At 40.2% G+C, this 19,446-nt stretch overlaps 1 protein-coding gene across 4 annotated transcripts in view; it reads right to left on the reverse strand.

Annotated features, from left to right (window-relative positions):
• The window catches only part of LOC117484116 (WD repeat-containing protein 37-like), a 31,490-nt gene that overhangs the window by 11,279 nt on the left and 765 nt on the right, over positions 1–19,446 (reverse strand). For 2 of the 4 annotated variants that reach the window (XM_034132572.1, XM_034132571.1), the window contains exons 2-14: positions 18,218–18,475; positions 16,294–16,390; positions 16,043–16,138; positions 15,521–15,585; positions 12,685–12,823; positions 12,007–12,078; positions 11,777–11,821; positions 11,561–11,637; positions 10,958–11,192; positions 10,103–10,244; positions 5,027–5,161; positions 4,285–4,399; positions 4,040–4,200 (exon numbers count right to left, since the gene is read on the reverse strand). In XM_034132572.1, coding sequence (XP_033988463.1) covers positions 4,069–4,200; positions 4,285–4,399; positions 5,027–5,161; positions 10,103–10,244; positions 10,958–11,192; positions 11,561–11,637; positions 11,777–11,821; positions 12,007–12,078; positions 12,685–12,823; positions 15,521–15,585; positions 16,043–16,138; positions 16,294–16,390; positions 18,218–18,370 — 1,503 coding nt within the window. In that variant the 5' untranslated portion in view covers positions 18,371–18,475 and the 3' untranslated portion in view covers positions 4,040–4,068. Of the gene's footprint in view, positions 1–2,116; positions 4,201–4,284; positions 4,400–5,026; positions 5,162–10,102; positions 10,245–10,957; positions 11,193–11,560; positions 11,638–11,776; positions 11,822–12,006; positions 12,079–12,684; positions 12,824–15,520; positions 15,586–16,042; positions 16,139–16,293; positions 16,391–18,217; positions 18,476–19,153; positions 19,424–19,446 lie in introns of those variants that run through there. The other 2 variants (XM_034132570.1, XM_034132569.1) reach the window with 2 other exon arrangements.

The raw sequence follows: 19,446 nt of genomic DNA on the forward strand, positions 1-19,446 counted from the left end.
TCTTTATTTATAGGCTACTTTAATTTCACTGTATTCTTTGACGACATGTCTCGCTCCATATTCATATTTTACATTACAACGGGTCATTCTAAAACGTTCTGGCTAGTGAGTTTCTTTTACAGTTCTATTCAATTGACATTTGACTACTAAACCTCTGACATGGAGATTAATGTCAAACCAGCAATAGCCCCCCCCCCACATGGGGTCAGCAGAAACTGGTGGTAAAAACAACATTGACATAAAGTCACCTTTTAAGTTGATTGGGCTAACCTGCTAGCAAAGTTAGCCGTTAAGGAACAACATTATTATTCATTTAGATCTAGTTTGTGTCCATTTGATGAATCTAAGTCCAATATGTCCTGTCTGTCAGTGATGGTGACGACGCTTTACTAAATTCCTGTATGTAAACTCTACAGTGGGTTTTTAGAGCTTTTAATCTGAAGCCAGCCTGCTGCAGCTGAGAGTACTGAAACACTTGAGCTGAGCCTGACAGACACACAATGAGCCCAGAATCACTGAAAGCCAAGGAGAGCTGCAGATTCAAGGTAATAATTCTCTTTGCTGCTCACTACCAGTACTTTGCCATTGGGTCATTTTTCTTGAAGAACCAGTACTTGTTATACCTTAAGTACACTGAAGTGTTAATGCATGAACATTCATTCAAGTAATGTTTTCAATACAGTACTTTTACTTTAGAGTATAATATATCATTTTAACTTTTAACCACATAAAAGTGGAAAAGGGTCAGAATAAGCTACTTCTTCCATCACTGCAAAACATCCTGGAAGTGTTCAAAACATTTAAAAACCTGTGGATCTTAGTTTAACATTTACCTGATTCATACTTTACTATGTTGTTTTTCTGATCATTTTGACATGCTATCATTTCTTGTTTCTTTACATATTTTCATCATACTGTTTTTTTTTTTTGCATGTCCCTGATACTATGTAATTTTTTCCGAAATGTTTGACATGTCATGCTATGTCATTTTTACAGTATTTGTAACATACCATAAAATGTCCAGTTTTTTTTTTATTTTCAACATAAAATATTATATAGTTTTTTTCCATATTTTTTAATAGCTTTACTCTGAAAATGTCTGCATACTATACTGTGGAGTTCTTTCCGCTATACTATGAAGAAACAACATTATAGTACGTCAACATTTTCAGAAAAAACTACATAGTATAAATGTCGAACATATGCAAAAAAACGACGTGTAAAGTTTGATAGAATTTCAGATATAACTACATAGTATAGTTTGTCGAAAATATGCAAAAGAAAACAGTAACGTTTGTCCACATTTTCATGAAAAATAATATAGTTTTGTCGAAAATATGGAAACATTTTCAGAAAAGACACATCCCTCTTTTGACTTTTTAGATAAGGGTCTCCCCTTTTTATAAAAAGTTACCTTTTTAGATAAGTGTCCCCCTTTATGTCCGTAACCCATTTTTTAGATAAGGGTCCCCCTTATGCCCGTAACCAACTTTTAGATGAGTCCCCCTATGTATAAAAAATGTCGACATATTATACTATCACTTTTTTTCAACATGCTATATGACTTTTCTGTCATTTTTAACAACACGCCTGGTTTCTACACACTATACCTTTGCCGACTATACCGTTTTTTTTGCATATTTTCGTTTTTTTTGTTGTTGCATATTTACGTACACTATGTTGTGTTTCCAAAATGTTTGCTTTAGTATCATTGGACCCCTGGTGTATACAAGACGGCCGTGTAGAAGCTGAGCTGCCTTGGCTTGAATGCAGAACAGCAGTTATTCAACAGTGACCAAACAAACCAACCACTCTCTACAAGCCTCAGAAGTTACCTAAAGAAAAAAAAACAAGTTAGATAAGAAAGCTGTATACACAACTAAAAATATTAAGTGTCATATCATTCAGTGGGAAATTAATCTTTTCAGCACTACTGTAGGTTCATATATGTATATCCCTTATGGTTCCCGTTTCTTTAATACCAGACATCATTATTCCAAACTAGCAGATTTACAGCCGTATGAATGAAGTGCAATCCTCAAACTGATATATAAGTTATTGAATTGTATATATATGAAGGGGGAGCAGTGTTCAAAAAGAGACACGAGAGATTGGGAAAGGTAAATCACACATTTTATTGGAAAGTGTCAGAGAGCACGTACCCATCATATGCAAAGTAGATCACATACTGAAGTATGAAATAGATATGATTTGCTACAATGAAGCAAAGCCCATCCACTTTTTTACCTTCTTCCATTCTGTAACACAATAATTTAATGTATCAATCCAAAATCATATTTCCTCCGAGCTGGTATTAATATATCGGGTCAAAACCGGACTTGCCTGTCTTCCAGCAAATTAAAATGACATTGATATCAATGGGCCCAAGATTGAGTTTCCTGAATGAAACAGAAATAAAAAATCCTATCTGCACGCTGCAGTGGATTACAACTAGTTATATAACAAGCATTTGGAAAAGCTTGATGCTCAGGAGGATAAGGCATCAAAGCAATGGTAAGGTATTTCAATACGATTTTTACATTTTTAGGTCTGTGCTACTTCAAAATCCATGCTGACTCTATTGTTGATTGAAACAGTGTAACGTCTGGAGCCATCTTTGGGAGTTCTGCATACTTATGTACATCTACAGCAGTCACACATGTACAGAGAAATCATTTGATGGGGTCTACAGCACGGAAATAAGTTAAACATCTCACAATCAAAAACTAGAGCATGACTTCCTGTTTAGGGATATTGCACATGTAACAAAGGGTTTCCTTATCGTTCTCAAAGTGAGATTCAGAGCTTGTTTAAGTCAGACGTATTGATTTACAAGACAGAGGAGCTCTACTCTGAGCACCAGAAACATAAAGGAGCTGGGTTATTGCTTCTGAATTTGGATAAAGAGTCCATGTCACAGACTTAACAGAAGACTTCACACAAGTGTAAACACTATAGCTTCCTATTGACAGGCTGTTTCTAGAGCACAATAATAAACCGTAACAAGTTCACTTTGGGGAGCCGTCAACACGTTTCTCACTAACACTAGGTACATATTATGGCTAAAAGTAGTGACACAGCAACATGTTGGGAGTACTTGATTACGAACACATCCCACTCACAGACCTACTAAATATTTGTGAACAACAGAAGTGGAGTCCCCTTATTGCTATGCTCTGGACTCGTTGCAGTCTGACAGAGAGGCAGAATAGAGCAAAAATAAACTTACTGTAAACATGGAACAAGGCAGTTACAGTATCATCATTAATATTAACAAAATCTGGAAAGAAAATGGAGGCTGGTGGTGAAGTGAAAATATCAAAGGTAATAGGCAAGGACTCAAATCTATAGGACAGCAGATTCTTAACATTTTAAGACAACTGAATGACCCAGCAAGTGACAAAACTAAATATTAACGTTTCTGTTCCATGATGACCAATCTGTATATCTAGAAGTCTCACTAAAAGGATAAAAACATTTCACAGAACAACGCTATCTCTGCCAAACTCCAACCTTTGTAGGGAGATAACTGTAAGACACTTGCAACAACCTGCACCACAGGGCACTTAATCAGGCCACGACATAATACAGTATATACACAACGGCTTTACATCATATTCTACAAGCTCTCCTGGCCCTATAATTGTTCTCTTTACAAGTCACATTTGCAAAACGAGATTATCAACATGCAAGAGCCGTGAATAAACAACAGTGATGTGAACAGCAGCGTACAACTGTAGATTTAAATATATACTTTAAAACAGAAAAGGCCAGGAACCAAAAATAATCAGACTAGCCGTGTCACAATTCACATCGCATGCTAAATAAGTGAAAGGGGCAGGAGCAGGAGATCTGTGGCCTCGCACACATGTTGGAACCATATCAGTCATTTAACACAACAAAAGAAGCTCTTACCAAATGTTAACATCTGCATTTCGTCTGTGAAATACATGACGACTGAACTGTAATGCTTCCCGGGGTCAATATGTATGTGCCAGGCCACAGACGACAGTGTCTATATGTACATCTCCTACTTCACTGTGTGTGCGTGTGTGTGTGTCAGCTGCGTCACTTCTCCTGCAGCAGGGCGGGGATGTTGATGTTCCAGCCGATGGCCTGCCGGTCGAAGCCGCAGGTGAACAGGTTGCACGACTGGTTCTCTTCGTTCCAGGCCGTACAGCACACCATCCGCCTGTGACCCTGCACACACACGATTATGATGTTAGAATACTGTCGATAGAACAAACACACACACCTTTGTGGCCGTGTTGCTCTCATCCTCACCATTCTGTTGCTGCGTGGGAGTCTGGCCAGCCGCACTCCGCTCATGTCAAACAACCGGACCTGTCGATTGTCGTGTGGCAGGGCGATGATCCTCTGGTTGGCGGACACGCTGATCCTGAAAGGTCAAAACAAGTTCACTTTGAATCCGGGCCACACTTTTGAACTGCAGTCGAGATATATATATATATATACATATATATATATACAGCTAAAGACACATCTTTTTATTAGCAACCCCCCACGTTATATGTTCTTTTAGTTTTTATTATTTACCTACCTTTATATTGTTTTTATTTTATCTTGTTTTATTAATCTAACATGCTTTAATAGCAATATTTCTTTTTACGTTGGTCTTCTTTATTTCTTAATCGTTTAACCTTTATTAGAATTATGGCATTCTTATTTCTGTAGTACCTATATGTTCACTTTTGTTGCATCGATTCAGTCGTCTTGTGTCTCATCTGAAACCATTCTTTATTTTATTTTATTATCATACATTTGACCTCCTTGTATTTATTAACCTGATCAAATGTTATATTTTGTTGCATGCACCTTTTTAAAGTTCTTAACAAATCATCTGAGGCGAATTTCTTGTTTGTTTTGAACTTGTGATGTGTCATTTTGTAAAGCGCTTTGAGCTGCACGTGTTGTATGAAAAGTGATGTATAAATAAAGCTGCATTATTATTATTATTATTATATGACTATTCCTGTTTTATATAGTTATGATATTTTTCACCTACCGGTTCACAGCTGAGTCAGTGCGGATGGTTGCTATTGGCGACCTCATGTTCTTTAAATCCCACACCTTCACAGTGCGGTCGTCACTCCCTGAAACCACGTTGTCTCCCACCGTGAACACTGCTGACGTCACCGTGCTAGAAAGATGGACACAGAAAAACCAGGAATGAGATATGTTGTACTCCACAACACATTGCTGAAAGTAAAGCAGGAACAGGACTAAAGTTTCAGGAGTGAGAACTTTTGATAGAAGCTCCAGTCACCCTCCCACAGACGCTGTAATTGCTCGTACACCTTAACGATGTGACAGATCCACAAAAGCGTCACAGTGACAGGAAGTGTTATGAGCAGAGAGGATGTATCAGGTACAACATTAGGTAGTTAACACTGTGGTGATTCACCATTTATAAATATGACAAGGCATCACCTTCCCACAGGAGAAAATAGGAAAGGCAGGATCACACTTTGGCTGAGTTCCTGTTACATGGCTGTAGCTCTCAGAAAGTTACTTGATGGGTTCAAAACTGACGTCAGTGTTTACATCGCTCTTTGATCATGTTCCATAAACCAAATACTACAGGTTGAATCCCGCCATTCCACATGAAGAATGAGCAGAAAAATAGCTTAAGGGAAAACAACAAGGTTCTTTTTTACCATTGTAGCTATACTTTAATATCTTTAATAAAGGTGTATGATAATAATAATAATAATAATAATAACAACCACTAAAATATGTTCATATGAATGGATTGTAAACTGGATTTTATTTTACATAATTATTATATAAAAGTTATTTATTACTATTAAATATCTAGATAAATGGTTAGTCTATTATTTTAGTTAACTATATGAACAGTTTGTTCATTATTTCAGTCATATCCATTACTTTTAACTACTCCAACAATTTACAACAATTATAACCTTTACTATGGACTAACTTGTTTTTTCACACACACTTGCATCACATGATGTGTTACAACTGACTCAGTTTGATGGCAAGTTTACAAGCTAGCTTGGATTTGCTTTATTTAAGATAACCTACCTTCTTTTTATCAAATCAAAATTGAGAAAGGATTTCAAAGCCTTGGTCAGTTCAACAGATCTGGAAGTGGTTCCTCTTTAGGTCTTGTGTAAGTGTGTCGCCTTCAAACCAGAATCAAAATAGAAATCTACCAAAAACACAATACCTTTTGCGACATAATACATAGCTATTTGACATACAGCGTCCTCTTCCCTCCCTGCCCTTTTTATCCAGCCGCGCTGCCCTGCTCCACATGATGCCACTACAGTCAGCCATTACCTTAACAGAGCCTTCATATTTCCAATCCATTACTGTACGTCAATGGCTCCTGTGAGGGCTTTCTTCTCCCTTCCTCCCTTCTGTGCCTGTTTAATGAATGGTTGAGGGAAGTTTCTTAAAGGCTCTGATTCTGATTAGCACTTTCCCTTCACGCAGAACGTTGACTTTTTCTCTCTAAAACTGGCTTCCCTCTTAATTCAAATTGACACGGCATTAAGGGCTAATTAGGGGACTAAACTCTGTTCTATTAGAGGGGCCGGGGTTTAAGGAAACTGCTGTATCGTTACAGGAACCTTCTGACACTGCAGGGTACAGCCACCTAAGGAATACAGAGAGAAAGAGAGGGGGGGGGTGCTCAATGGGAGGTGTGTGGGCAGCGTTATCAGACAAGGTCATTGATTAAAAGGTTGATTAAGGTCAAAGGGTTTCTCAAACGGGTTGTGAGGAAGGAGGGAAGTGTTCAGTGTTACTTAACGGCATCTCTGCAGCGTCTGACAGCCAAGGTCAGGACCCCCTGCGGTGTGAGACTGAGCGAGCGGGCACAGGGAATTATGGGACCTCTCTAAAGTTGGGAAGTTAAGGAGAGATGAATGAAGACCCTGCCATAAAGCCCTAAGTTCCCCAGCAACGAGAGATGGGGCAAGACGGGAGAAGACGTCGGACCTCTGTTTATGTTTCTCTATTTCTAGAGTTATCTTTCGACTGACAGCTGAGGTTATATGAGAGTGTTTCGTTGAGTTGTACAGTATAGTCAGTGACAGCCCAGATTACACCTGTAGTCTCAGCCTCTAAAACGACCTAAACCTAACTTCAAAGACTACAGATTTTGTGTGATTTTGGCTTCAAGGTAGCTCACTTCTTTTAACTGAGAGACCTTTAACAGTTAGTTTAACAGTCTTCCATTAAAAGTAATTACTCTCACTTAGCATATTTAGCCCATAGTTCACATCATGCATTTATATTCACCTTTTACACAACGATTAAGTTATATAATACAATTATCTCCAGTTAACTTGATGATCTGTAAGTGCAGAGAATCCGTACTGAACGCTTGTCCAAACAGTATTTCACGTAACAAAAGTATGGCATAAAAGGTACGACATGGAAGATTAGTAAGCAGAGAAATAGAGTAGAGGAGACATGAGAAAACACCTGCTGTGCTATAGAGGTATCTATATAGCGTAACACAGGCCCCTTAGACTCAGATTCGCACTGCCCTTAGTGAAAGTATTTGATATGACTGTAACTGTAAGACACTTACTGAGGGAAAGGTGCACACTGGCAGGGAGAAAGCTTTAAATGCGTAAAATGATGAAACTGGTGATCAGTTTAATGGATGCTTTACAGTTGGCTCTAAGGGATGCTTGACTTGACAACATAGGTTACCGTAAGTCACTACCAATGAACAATAAACAGCCAAATCATGATTTCATTGAACTTTTATAAAGACCTTTTGTAGGACAAATGAAGTGCTCCTCGGCACACTGTGATTTGATGATAAATCTGTGTAGCTAAACGGGAGTATTTGTTCAGGCTCTGATCCTCATCCTCCTCCCTAATGAGTGCTTTAATGATTGATGTATGACTTTATGAAAATCTCAAGGATTATTCCAATGGAAGTGGGTGACTCCTAAGCCCAGAAGGTACACATGTGAATGAAACCATTGAGGTAAAGATGACTAAGGTTTTAGAGCACTCTATTTTGCTGCAGTGAGACTGACAGTCGCTGAGAACCTGGTAAGTGCTGGTGTATTCCTCCAGAGACTGGATGTCAGATCTGCATAAAGACACACACACTGACTCACACACGTGCACGTCTATTAACCACTATCAAATGTCTCAGAAAGCCACCGATGGCAGGAGACAAACGTGACATGGCATTCCTTTTGTAGAGCAAGTCTGCTGTCACTTCTCGTTTGCTGCCGCCCGCTTTGTTAGCTCACGTGCAGTTATTACTCTGCAATTATGGCGGCGGCGGGGGGGGGGGGGGGGGGGGGGGGGTTTGGATGGAGGGCGTGTGCTGCACTTTTAACTGCCCTGGTTCACTGTCAGGAAGCGTTAGCTGTAATTGCCAATGAAGAGTGGAAACGAGAGGATGTCTCCCTCCAGCTCTCAGCCTCCGCTCCGATTAAAGCATTCTCACAGAGATATGAGACTGTGCTGTTTACGCCATACTGGAGATTCGAGAAAGTTAGTACGAAAAATGGCAGGAAGACAGTAACCTGCTACTGATGTAGAACCTGGTTAAAACAGATATATTGCTAACAGGTGGGAAAGAGGAACAAGCCAGGGGATGAGTAAACTGTATTTTGGTGAGTGCTGAGGAAACCTTTTCAAATGGGACCTAAAACAAAAACACTATCAACACCATACCCTCTGAACCGCCTCTGACTAACCATCTCCCTCACACTACAGCTGAAACAACACATTACATGATCACATTTGCAAACGTATGTTAGAAAATGTAAGTATACATAAACATATGTATATAACAAAATGTAAGAATTTGCAGCTTCAGTAAACGGATTATCATTAGGGGGAGGGGTGACTGCATCTGACCAAAGAAATGTGAAGATGTCAATTGTACTCCTTTTGAAATTGTGCAGACCAGGTGACAAATCCATGTTTAAATATCAGTACCTGCAGCACTAGATGTGAGTCTCCATGAAAGATAAGCCAGTTCAAGTTAGTTACTAATTGCCTCCTCACTCAAACGTTCAGGTGGCAGCACTACAGCCTTCAGCTTTACAGCTTTTTAAAGTTGTTTCAGTCTTTCTGCAAACCGTTTGATCTGTTTTGAGCGAGACAGCATTCTGAGTAAGTTTGCTGCCTTCAACCAACCACAGAAGAAGAAGTAAGAAAGTGTATCATTTAGAGACCATCGATGGCCTTTCAAACTGGAAAGAAGAATGGAAAGAGGGGCTGTTGTTGACTGTGGAACACTGGGGTTTAATCTCATTATGCCAATTGTCTATGGGAGAGAATTAGAGTGGGATCTGCAGGAATTATACATGTTGGGGTCGCACATAATGAGCTCTATGTAATCCCCCCACTCGCAATCAAAGGCTGCCAGAGAGATGCAGCCAGGCAGCACACCCATGGAGACGTGCACACACACACACACACACTCCTCTTGTGCCCTTATAGAGCGCTGCCATTGAAAGCCACAGACAAGCCTGACTGTCATCGCTTTGAAATGAGCGTCTGCAATTGAGTGTTAACAGCGAGCAAAGTGCCAAATTACACAGAGTGGAGGATTAACGTAGGAACGGACAGATAAATGAACAGGAGAGCGAGGGAGAGAGAGAGAGGGAGAGAGAGAGAGAGAGAGGAAGAGCGGGGGAAAGAAAAGCAAAGTGTCGAAGTGAAGAGAAGTGCTCAGTAATGAATGAGAGGCAAGTGGAGGATTTGGCTTAGAGCAATAGGCTCTGTACATTCATGTTGCACTGTAAGAGGAAAGAGGGAAAAAAGCAGAAAGTACCGGAGGGATTTACAGAGCAGGGAGATGTTACAGCACCACCCTGTGGGCAAGATAAGGACTGCAGCAACTACAACTGTTGGAATGACTTGAGGTTGAATGTGCGACTTGTTCCAGATTTGTTTTATGCATCTCTAATTAGTAATGCACAATCCACCTTAATAATGTAACTTTTAACCGTGTGTGTGTGTGTGTGTGTGTGTGTGTGTGTGTGTGTGTGTGTGTGTGTGTGTGTGTGTGTGTGTGTGTGTGTGTGTGTGTGTGTGTGTGTGTGTGTGTGTGAGAGGGGGACAGACTCACTCAGTGTGTCCCTGGAAGACGTTGACGGAGTGGATGGACGGGTCTCTGAAGTCCCACAGTCTGAAGGTGGTGTCTCTGGAGGAGGTGACCACCAGCCGCTGGGTGGGGTGGGTGCAGCAGTGGGTCAGCTCCTGGTCGTGGCCTGCATGCACACACACACACACACACACACACACACACACACACACACACACACACACATTAGAAGACATACTGAACCTCTGTGGTGTGGATACCCTTTAATGTGAGACATGTTTTCTACGTTGATAACATGGGTTCTCTTTCAAGTGTTGAATATAATGATGTTGTATATCCTGTCCATTACATTTCTGTAGAACAATCGGCCAGGACTACATCTATTTTATTGTGTAGTTACACTAATTAGAGGGAAGAGCAGCTCTTCCTTATTTTGGGGGGGAACAAAAATAAAAAGTGCTCCATAAAACGAAAAGGCTGCCCATTACGTCTGCCATTTAGTCTCACTAACTCGCTTCCTGTTCACTAAATGCTACATTAAAAGGTAAATGTGGGCAGTTAGACTAATGATACAATCATATGGATCTATATACAAAAATAAAAAGACTATATATTTTTTATGTCTTTTTAGAAACGTAGTCACTGGAAATGATAGGGTGAGACAAAAGTTGCATTGTGTTGCTTTTCATTTGGTAATGATTTCAATTATAGTTGTATCTGTTGTGAAAAGTGACAGCGGAAGAAGATAATGACTACATACTCAATGCAATATCTGAACAACACATAAATACTTGAAAATGTAATATATATATATATATATATATATATATATATAGACTACAGTATATGCACTAAGTTATAATGTGTCAGTTTACGTACCAGTGAGAGCGTGAACCAGTTCAGACGTCTCCACTTCGTACAGGTTGGCAGCTCGATCCCAGGAAGCGGTCACCACCTGTCGGCCTCCCACCAGCCAATCAGCAGCGATCACTACCCCCTGGTGGCTCTTCAGGGTTGCTGTAGCGACCCTGACAGTGGGCACCTCGCAAGGACCCTCACCGTCCACCTCCCCTTCCTCTCTGTCTGAAGAGTCCTGGTCCTCATCACATAGGGCCTATGGAGGGGGGAACAAAGGACAACATATTCGTTTTCTGTCATTTAATTCTGCACATATTCCACAAAGTCTGGAGATTACTGATGCTAAACTGTCTCTTAAGAAAGTCCGATTCTACATTTTCAATATGTTTGTTGTACACAGCTTCATTTTTCTTATTTTAAATATACTTCTAGGTTCTGTACTATGAAAATGTATTGATGCCCCTTTGAACCTTTGATGATCATAGTCAGTAAAAGCACACAGAGGCCTGCAGTGATACAGATATTTGCACTTGTACTTAATATTCAGTGACTTAATTAATCTTTTTGATGGTAAATACACCTCTTAAAACTGCATGACATTCCAGGATGTACAAAGGTACTCACACTGACGTCTGGAGTTGGCTGGGGGACAGGAAGCTGCACCATGTAGCGCCAGATGTGAGCCGTCTGGTCCCCAGAGGCTGTGGGAACAAAAGCACTCATCAGCAAACACACATTCAGATCCACTGCAGGAGAAACAGCAGCAGGGAGAAGATGGTCAAACAGTCGGATGCACAAAGATCTGGGTAATTTAACAACATAAACACTTTAAATAAATACCTGTAAGTGCCATTTGCTCTGTGGGGTGGAACTTGATGGAGTTGACTGGGGGCGAAAGAACAATTATGTTATTAATGTTACATCCAATGTTCCTATTATCTAACAACCCAAGACACACTTTTCCATATAACATTAACCTATACATTTTAATTATACGAGTTAAACAAAGAAACACTGTTTTGAGTCTCACGGTTAAGTACAAATGATTAAAGTTCCTTTCAAGTTTTTACCTGATCCTGCATGGCCAGCATACCTCAGCAGACACTTCCCAGTCTCTATACTCCAGAGCAGAGCCGAGTGATCTGTGAGGGGAGCAGGATGGGGACAACATGAAGCCGTTTACATTTTTATAGTAAGTTAATAGCGCCGGTAATCAAGTCAGGTATACAACACTTTAGAAGGAACACCAACTTGGACGTTTATTCCAAGCAAATACAGAGTTTGTAGAGTTTCTTACAATGTCATATAATGGAAATAAGAATAAAATCATGTTTAATAAATACAAAAGCCATTTTTGTGAGACATTTGATGGTATTAGCACTTACAACACTGCTTGTGTGTTAGAAATCTTATCAAATATCTAAACTATTATCTCAGTTTTTTGCAAATAATGTGAAAAGGAGTCTGCAGGAACCCCTTTTCACATAGCCCAAATGTCCAGAAGAGCAGATATGTATGGTTAGGAACATGTGTTGCTGCTGGAGGGGATTATTTCCCCTAAAGAGAAAATATAAGAGACATTAAGACAATGTTGCTGCATGAGTCCCAATGATCAGAATGGTGTAAATATTGCATACATTGCCTTTTGTCTGATTACTAGTGCATTCAAAACCACTATGATCATGTTGGCTGTGTACAGGACCATGTGGCAGTGGTTGACAGATAGTCCTTTAAGTGAATGTGTGTACCTGCGGAGGCGGTGCCCAGCACCACAGGCACGGTGCGGGTGATGCTGAGGTCCCAGATCCCGTCCCGGTGGCCCATGTACTCCTTGAGCAGCTGGCACACAGCCCGGGACCCCGCGGTGGCTTTGAAGCTGGACACAATCTGAGCAGGGGGGGGGGGGGGGGGGGGGGGGGGGGGAGAGAAGAGAGGTGGGCATGATGGAGAAAACAACGGACGAACGATGAGCTTTTCTCCTGGAGTAGAACTAAAGTAAACCAGGAAGAAATGTAGGTAACAATTGCACCAATACTACGATTTTAGAATTGATGGGTATAATATTTATTTTGAGAGAGTGGGCCAATATAAACACCAGCTTACGTGCGACTTAATTTAAAGGCCTACTATGGCACGGTTACGGAGACACCTGAATCAATAGGGTTTACTATTTGTGTTATATAATATAACTGAAAGCTGGCTATCCCTTATTTACGTATGGTATTACCAGTTACAAGTATTACATAACCATACCTTAAGACTAGAAAGATCATAACTTGTCAACTGCTCTCTTTTAAATTTTAAATACAGGATACAGGATTCCAACGGAGAGATACATTGACGATAAAGTGAGAAAGAATGAATAAGTAAATGACGCTTGAAAGATCAAATATAACTTTGCTTTTCATGGTAATCATTTCAGATAGAAGAAACATTTTGCACAATTATGTGTTCAGTCTAGATTTAAATCACAGACTAATTCATGGATATTGTAGCTGCATATTAATTGTGCATAGGTTATCAGCTCATTATGAATGTCAGTGGGATTAGCCTTTCATTTATTTTCCTCATTACTTGTACTATGTGGAAATTATTCCTAGTGTTTTAGCGCTTCCAAATCTATGTGCCACAAGCACTGCAGACAATGTTCCTGCAACTGTGTGTGTCACGCACGTATAAATATCAAGCCTGCTCTAAAGCCAATTCAAGCTTCATCAGTATACTGATACTGTACGAGTGGTGCACCTCTAAATATATAGAGGGGTCTTGTTACACATGGCCTGAAGTCACTGCAGGTCAGAAGATGAACAAATGAAAGGGTGAATCTGATTTGTAATTATCACCAAGGAGTCACAAGATGCATTGTGCATGCTGCTGCAATAACCACAGTAATACGCCTCGATCATTGGTAGTCATTAAGTGCAGCAACCAAGCATCTGGTTCCCCTGTGTGAGATTATGCTCTCACTCAGCTCCCATTCACATCACAGGGCAAACACAACCTTATCTGCAATCAATGAGCAGTGAGCAACAGGAAAATAGCCCATTCCAGAGGTAAGGGTAGAGTTAGTTAGTGCAGATCATTAGTTCCAACAAGTCTTAACAACATTAGTTTTCTGTCATGTTTCTTAGCCAGCTGATGGGTTAGCTGTTTATTACATAGCAGCTAGTTCTGTTGATTCAGGAAGTTCTCCCTTGATCCTATGTATCCTCTTTTTATAACTTTTAAATAAATCAGAAGAAGATTGTATTCCACTCTTCATGTAGCTCAGACTTTGGCTGCTTTCGGATTGTTTCTTTGAGGGGCTAAGTGGAACTCGGTAGGAAAATGAGGTAGAGAAGTTCATGTTGGCATAATTTTTTCTGTATTTGAGTTTTTTAAGGAAATAACATTAATTCATACATTAGGCATAAGCAACAGCAGCAAACAGAAATTACTAGAATATACACTAAAGAATTATTGGAACACAAGATGTAAGAAAACGCTTTAATATGCGCAACAAAGCCCTGCATTAAAGGAATAGGAAGTAACTTGGGTAAATCACTTCTTGCCGAGTTAGATAAGAAGATTTGTCTGTTTTGGGCTTTGTTTACAAAGTGTATATCCTGGAATATTTCCTATCTAAAAGCAGTTGCCAGGCAACTAGCGGAGATGCCAAGTTATTGGGCAAGAAATAGCACGGTACACTCGATTGATTCAAAATGCCACATATAACAAGTGAATCACTGCGTATTTGAGATGCTGGTACTAGGCAACGTTAGCTTAGTATTTAGCTGAAAGACATGCAGGGGGTATCGATTTATTTTCTTCGCCAAATCTCAAACTCTCTAATTAACTCCGAACTAACTTTTTACTGAAAGTTGCTTAGTTTGAGGCCAGTCTGTCTAAACGGGCTAATGATAAGTGAGTCAAGGGGCGACTAAAGAAATGGATGCCATGCTCAAATTTCAGAAAAAAACAACTTGAGTCGTGACACTTCCAAATGTTTTTGGAAGTGTTTTATTAATGTATTTAGGAATGCAGCCGATCACCCACAGGCCTTCTGACAGGGTGCAGAGCAGAGAAGAGATGAGGAGTCAAGGTCAGACTGCAGCTAAAACAGACTCAGCCCACAGCTGGCCCTCACAATGCTTAGTGACAAACAGAGCATTCAGGAAGTTACCCATGAATCTCCTCCCCACAACTCGCATGAGGCCACACGGAAGTTGCGAGGTCCACCTATTTTGCCGTGGAAAGTGTACAAGCACTACATAGGCAAGAGATTAAAAAGGAAGAAGTCAAGGGAATATGTCATTTAATAATAAAAAATAAAGTTTCCTTCACTTCCTGTAAGTTCAAAAATCTTTATCCAAATGCATAAGCACTTTAAAAACAAATTCATTCAACAGTAATGATACTTGGTCACAGTTTCATTTGTGTACCTTTACATATCATGACCTCAGGGGAAGAATAAAAAGACTTCCTTCTGCTCACTCAGCAACAAAGGGGCTTTTGATAGTCTGTGACCATAACCCCCACAGCTCAAATAATTACACAGATGACAAATCTTATGAGCTCTATAAAATAAACTAAAATAGCAGGTACCTTGCTGGTGGAGGCTTTGTAGGTCGTCTTCAGCTTCTGTGACAGTTGGCTGGTGCTGTGGCTGGCTGGGAGACGGGAAGAAAAAAGAAAACAATGAAGGGAATTCAACACTGTGGCATTGGTTGGTTTCACTGCTGCACTAATAGCCGTATAAAGTGTTATAGTTGTGCACACCACACCACAGGGTTGTTTCATAAAACAAGAGAATTGGTTAAACAAGGCTTACTTCAGCAAACCTGGCTTTACCTAAGTTACAATGGAACTTATCCCAGTTTTTCAGGTTTAGCTTCATGTCAATTTTACAATGCAAGGTTCCTCTTTACCTATTAATTATTAACATGAGTTGATGACATCATTGTGCACAGAATGACAGTCATTGTGTTTTTAAATATTGTGCATGGAATGAGATATACACTTATTTTTAGAGCCACCCATCAATAGTTTTCCTTTTAATTTCAAAAGATGCAGAAGTATCTGTTAAGAATATTGAGATCAGCAACCAATTGTGAAAAAATATTGCACCTTTTGTTTTGAGAGCCCCCTTGGTGGGGTCTCCTCCATCAACAGTCTGTCCATCTCCGGTCAGACGCTCGTTCAGAGAGTCGATTTCCCGGCGTACTGTAATGTTAGCACAGTGAGAGCATCAGTAAGCAAACAACGACACCATCTGGTCTGTCAATCAACACCTGAAGATCAATTCAGTAAGGTATGTTTCATAGAAATCTAAATGCAATCTGAATACATTTGCCGCACTCTCTCAATCTGATACTTACATTCAATGTTTTCAATGTAGAGATTTTCAAACTCTCGCTCAATCTGGCCAAAAAGGTCAAGGAGATTGTGCCGTAGAGAGAGGGGCAGCCTAGAGTCCTGCAGAGGCAGAGCAGGAGAGAACAAGGCTTGAATGAACCTGATGGTAAACTGACATATAATACATTACAAATCACATTGGTGTATGGAGCAGTCATCATCCCCCCATATCCCTCTGCAGTGTGGTGTTCTCTTTTACTTATAGTGGGTAAAATCTGAATAGAGAGCATTTCAAATGTTCAAAATTGAACCATAAAAACAGAATGTTGCTGACAGGTCCAACATTTTTTGGAAAACAAACAAATCGAAAGCAACCTATATAAATCTCATGTCAAACACAGCCTGTGTGTTTACGTAATTTAATCAGCTACCAATTGCGTAAAATCTCATCCAAAATTTGAGCTACATAACAAGAGCCAGGGTCCAATCAACACATTTCATCTGACTCACCTCCATGGTAAACTCATAAAGGCACCCAGTTATCTGACCACCAGTCTACACCACACTAGCATCCAAAGACACGTAAAAAGCTTGCCAAAAAAACAAGAGGTTCCAAAGGCTGCATTTGACAGCTCGCCTTAAGAGCTGCTGCTTTCTCTAGCCATCAGAAAGCCGTGGAAACCAAACACTTGACTGTCACTCTTTCTCCTGGCACACGTCCATGACCAAGAGTTTGCAACAGTGACGTTAACCGCCTGACCATTCTGTCGGTGCCTCATGTAAACACACTTCACAACGGCTGCCTGTTGTTTGCTTTTTACAAAGCTGCTTAGTTGTGGCCCTAAAACCTGCAATGTACTCTGGCTAATAATGACAGCATTGATGGAAAGAAACTGCATTCTGTGTATGTGGAACTTTTGCTGGGGGGTAGACTAGGTACATAAACAGAGCCAGCATGTCTTGGCAATAGACAAAAAGGCCTGGTGAAAAGACTAATCAGCCCTGGACAAGCGGCCCATATTAAAACTTGATGAGACAACAGGCCGGTGCAAACTGAGCTCTAGTTTTAAGGGCTGATGATATACGAACATTGTCTAACATAGAAAGTTCATCTGAAAGAAAATAACGCACCAAATACAATGTTTTGCCTTTCATTCAATTAAATCTCCCATGACAGAAATACATGATGATATAATCGAGAAGATCTTATCAGAGATAACTCTAAATAGGGTCACCCTTAAGCCAACTCCCAAAAATAATAAGCAGGATGTTCTTGATCAAACAGAAACAGCTTTTTATTATCTCAATAGAAAAGAGACTTGACAGCAACTGGTTTGCAGCAGGAAATGCCTGCCTAAAGTCTTTAAAAATCAATTGTAGCTCTCTTTTAAATAACCAGTTTGGATAGTTAATCACTAACTTGATGGGACCAGTGGGATTAAAAAGTCACAGTAGATCCCTTTGTGTAAAAAAATAAGAATATAAATCATTAACCACGTGTAAATGCCACACAAAATGTTCAAAAAATGCCAAATCAAGATGACATTGACACTTTAACTGAATACATTGTAATCCAAATTCATTGATACCTAAAAAACCCTCCCATTTGCACAGAGAGGAGAAACCACATCTCATAAATACATAGCAGCATGGAGCTGTGAATGTTACAACACCAGGTACAAAATAGAAGCAATGCTGCTCACCCGGCTGGTACTGTACTCACATGACAAAAAACATCACCAGGAAAATGCTAATTAATAAAGAAAAACATTCTGGTATGTATTTTTTGGAGCACATCCAAAATAAACGTTGTGCGCCTGGATTGCAAAATATGTTCTCACACGTTTTATAAGCATGATGTGATGCCAAAATACTTGTGTGCTGCTGTCAGAGTGTGCTTGTGTGTAAGAAAGCAAGAAATGCCAGATGTTTGTGCATGTCGCTCACCTGGCCCTCCAGCATGTCTCCTCTCTGGATGCCTGCTGGCCTCTCCTCGGTGCTGTTGGTGCGCCGGATGGACAAACTGTGAGCCTTGCGCTTCTGCTTTGGGTGACGGGCAGCCGAAGCAGAGCCGCTGCTGCTCCCGCCCTCCACAGGCATCCCTCCTACCGTACGGTGGCCCTGCCCCCCCGCTCACCTTAGAGGCAGGTAAACAAAGGCTCTCTAGTTGGCTCGTGTGTAGGTTAGTATGTTATCACCACTTGTCTGAAATTAAAAAAGAAAGTGAAGTTCAGGCTCACAGTCACTGCAGGAACAGTTCAAGGTGAAAGGACGCCTTCCCTGCATTAATACACAGTAATTCAACTAGATATTTTAGATTAAGGGTGCTTAGTAGTTACAGTCTTGCCCTGGTACCTGCTGCTCTAAAACAACATTTAATGCGGTCACATGTCAAGAAAGCCGGCTTTGCTTATAAATATAACGTGCACTTTTTAGAACCTGAACTTAGAAATTCTACATTTGAAAAAGTACTTGTCTTTTAATTAAACCTCTTTTCAAAGGTAATTCATCTAACTGACTACTGCCTACTGTTGTTGCACATTTGACAGTATCTTAAAGGTCGTTGCATGCTCACACATGTTAGGACTGTGCATGTTAGGACTGTGCATGTTGGTGCTCTTGTTATCATGGCATAGCGCCACATTTAACATTATAGTAAATGGGACAATGGACAACATATTTTAGCATATCATTATGCAAGACTGAAACCGTGTATTTAACGCTGAGTAATTACTGCCCATGGAAAATTAACGTGGACAATTGTCGTAACGCTTGCAATACAAATATGTAACGCAGCTTTCATGACATGTGACCGTACACTTTAGGCGTGTGACCTTTCACCGATATGATTCTGAAATATTACGAAACAAGGAAGAAACTCACCGCTGTCACTGATTCACAGCCAGAAAGGCGGTCTACAAACTAAATGAGCTAAAAGCTAGCGCATGCTAGCTTTCACATATGATGCTAATTGCGGCAACTAACTACCGTCTATGAAAAAAACAGCAGCCTAACCTTCCTTACTCGATATGATTATATGGAAACCTATCGACGTGTCACGTTACATGTTTTTCGGCGAATTGACAGTGGACAATAACAACAATGACAATTTGAAAATCAGAATATTTATCCGAATGTTGACACATCACGTATTTTACTGGTACACCGATTTCCGT

This window comes from Trematomus bernacchii, unplaced genomic scaffold, assembly GCF_902827165.1.
Source record: "Trematomus bernacchii unplaced genomic scaffold, fTreBer1.1, whole genome shotgun sequence".
Lineage (NCBI taxonomy): Eukaryota > Metazoa > Chordata > Actinopteri > Perciformes > Nototheniidae > Trematomus > Trematomus bernacchii.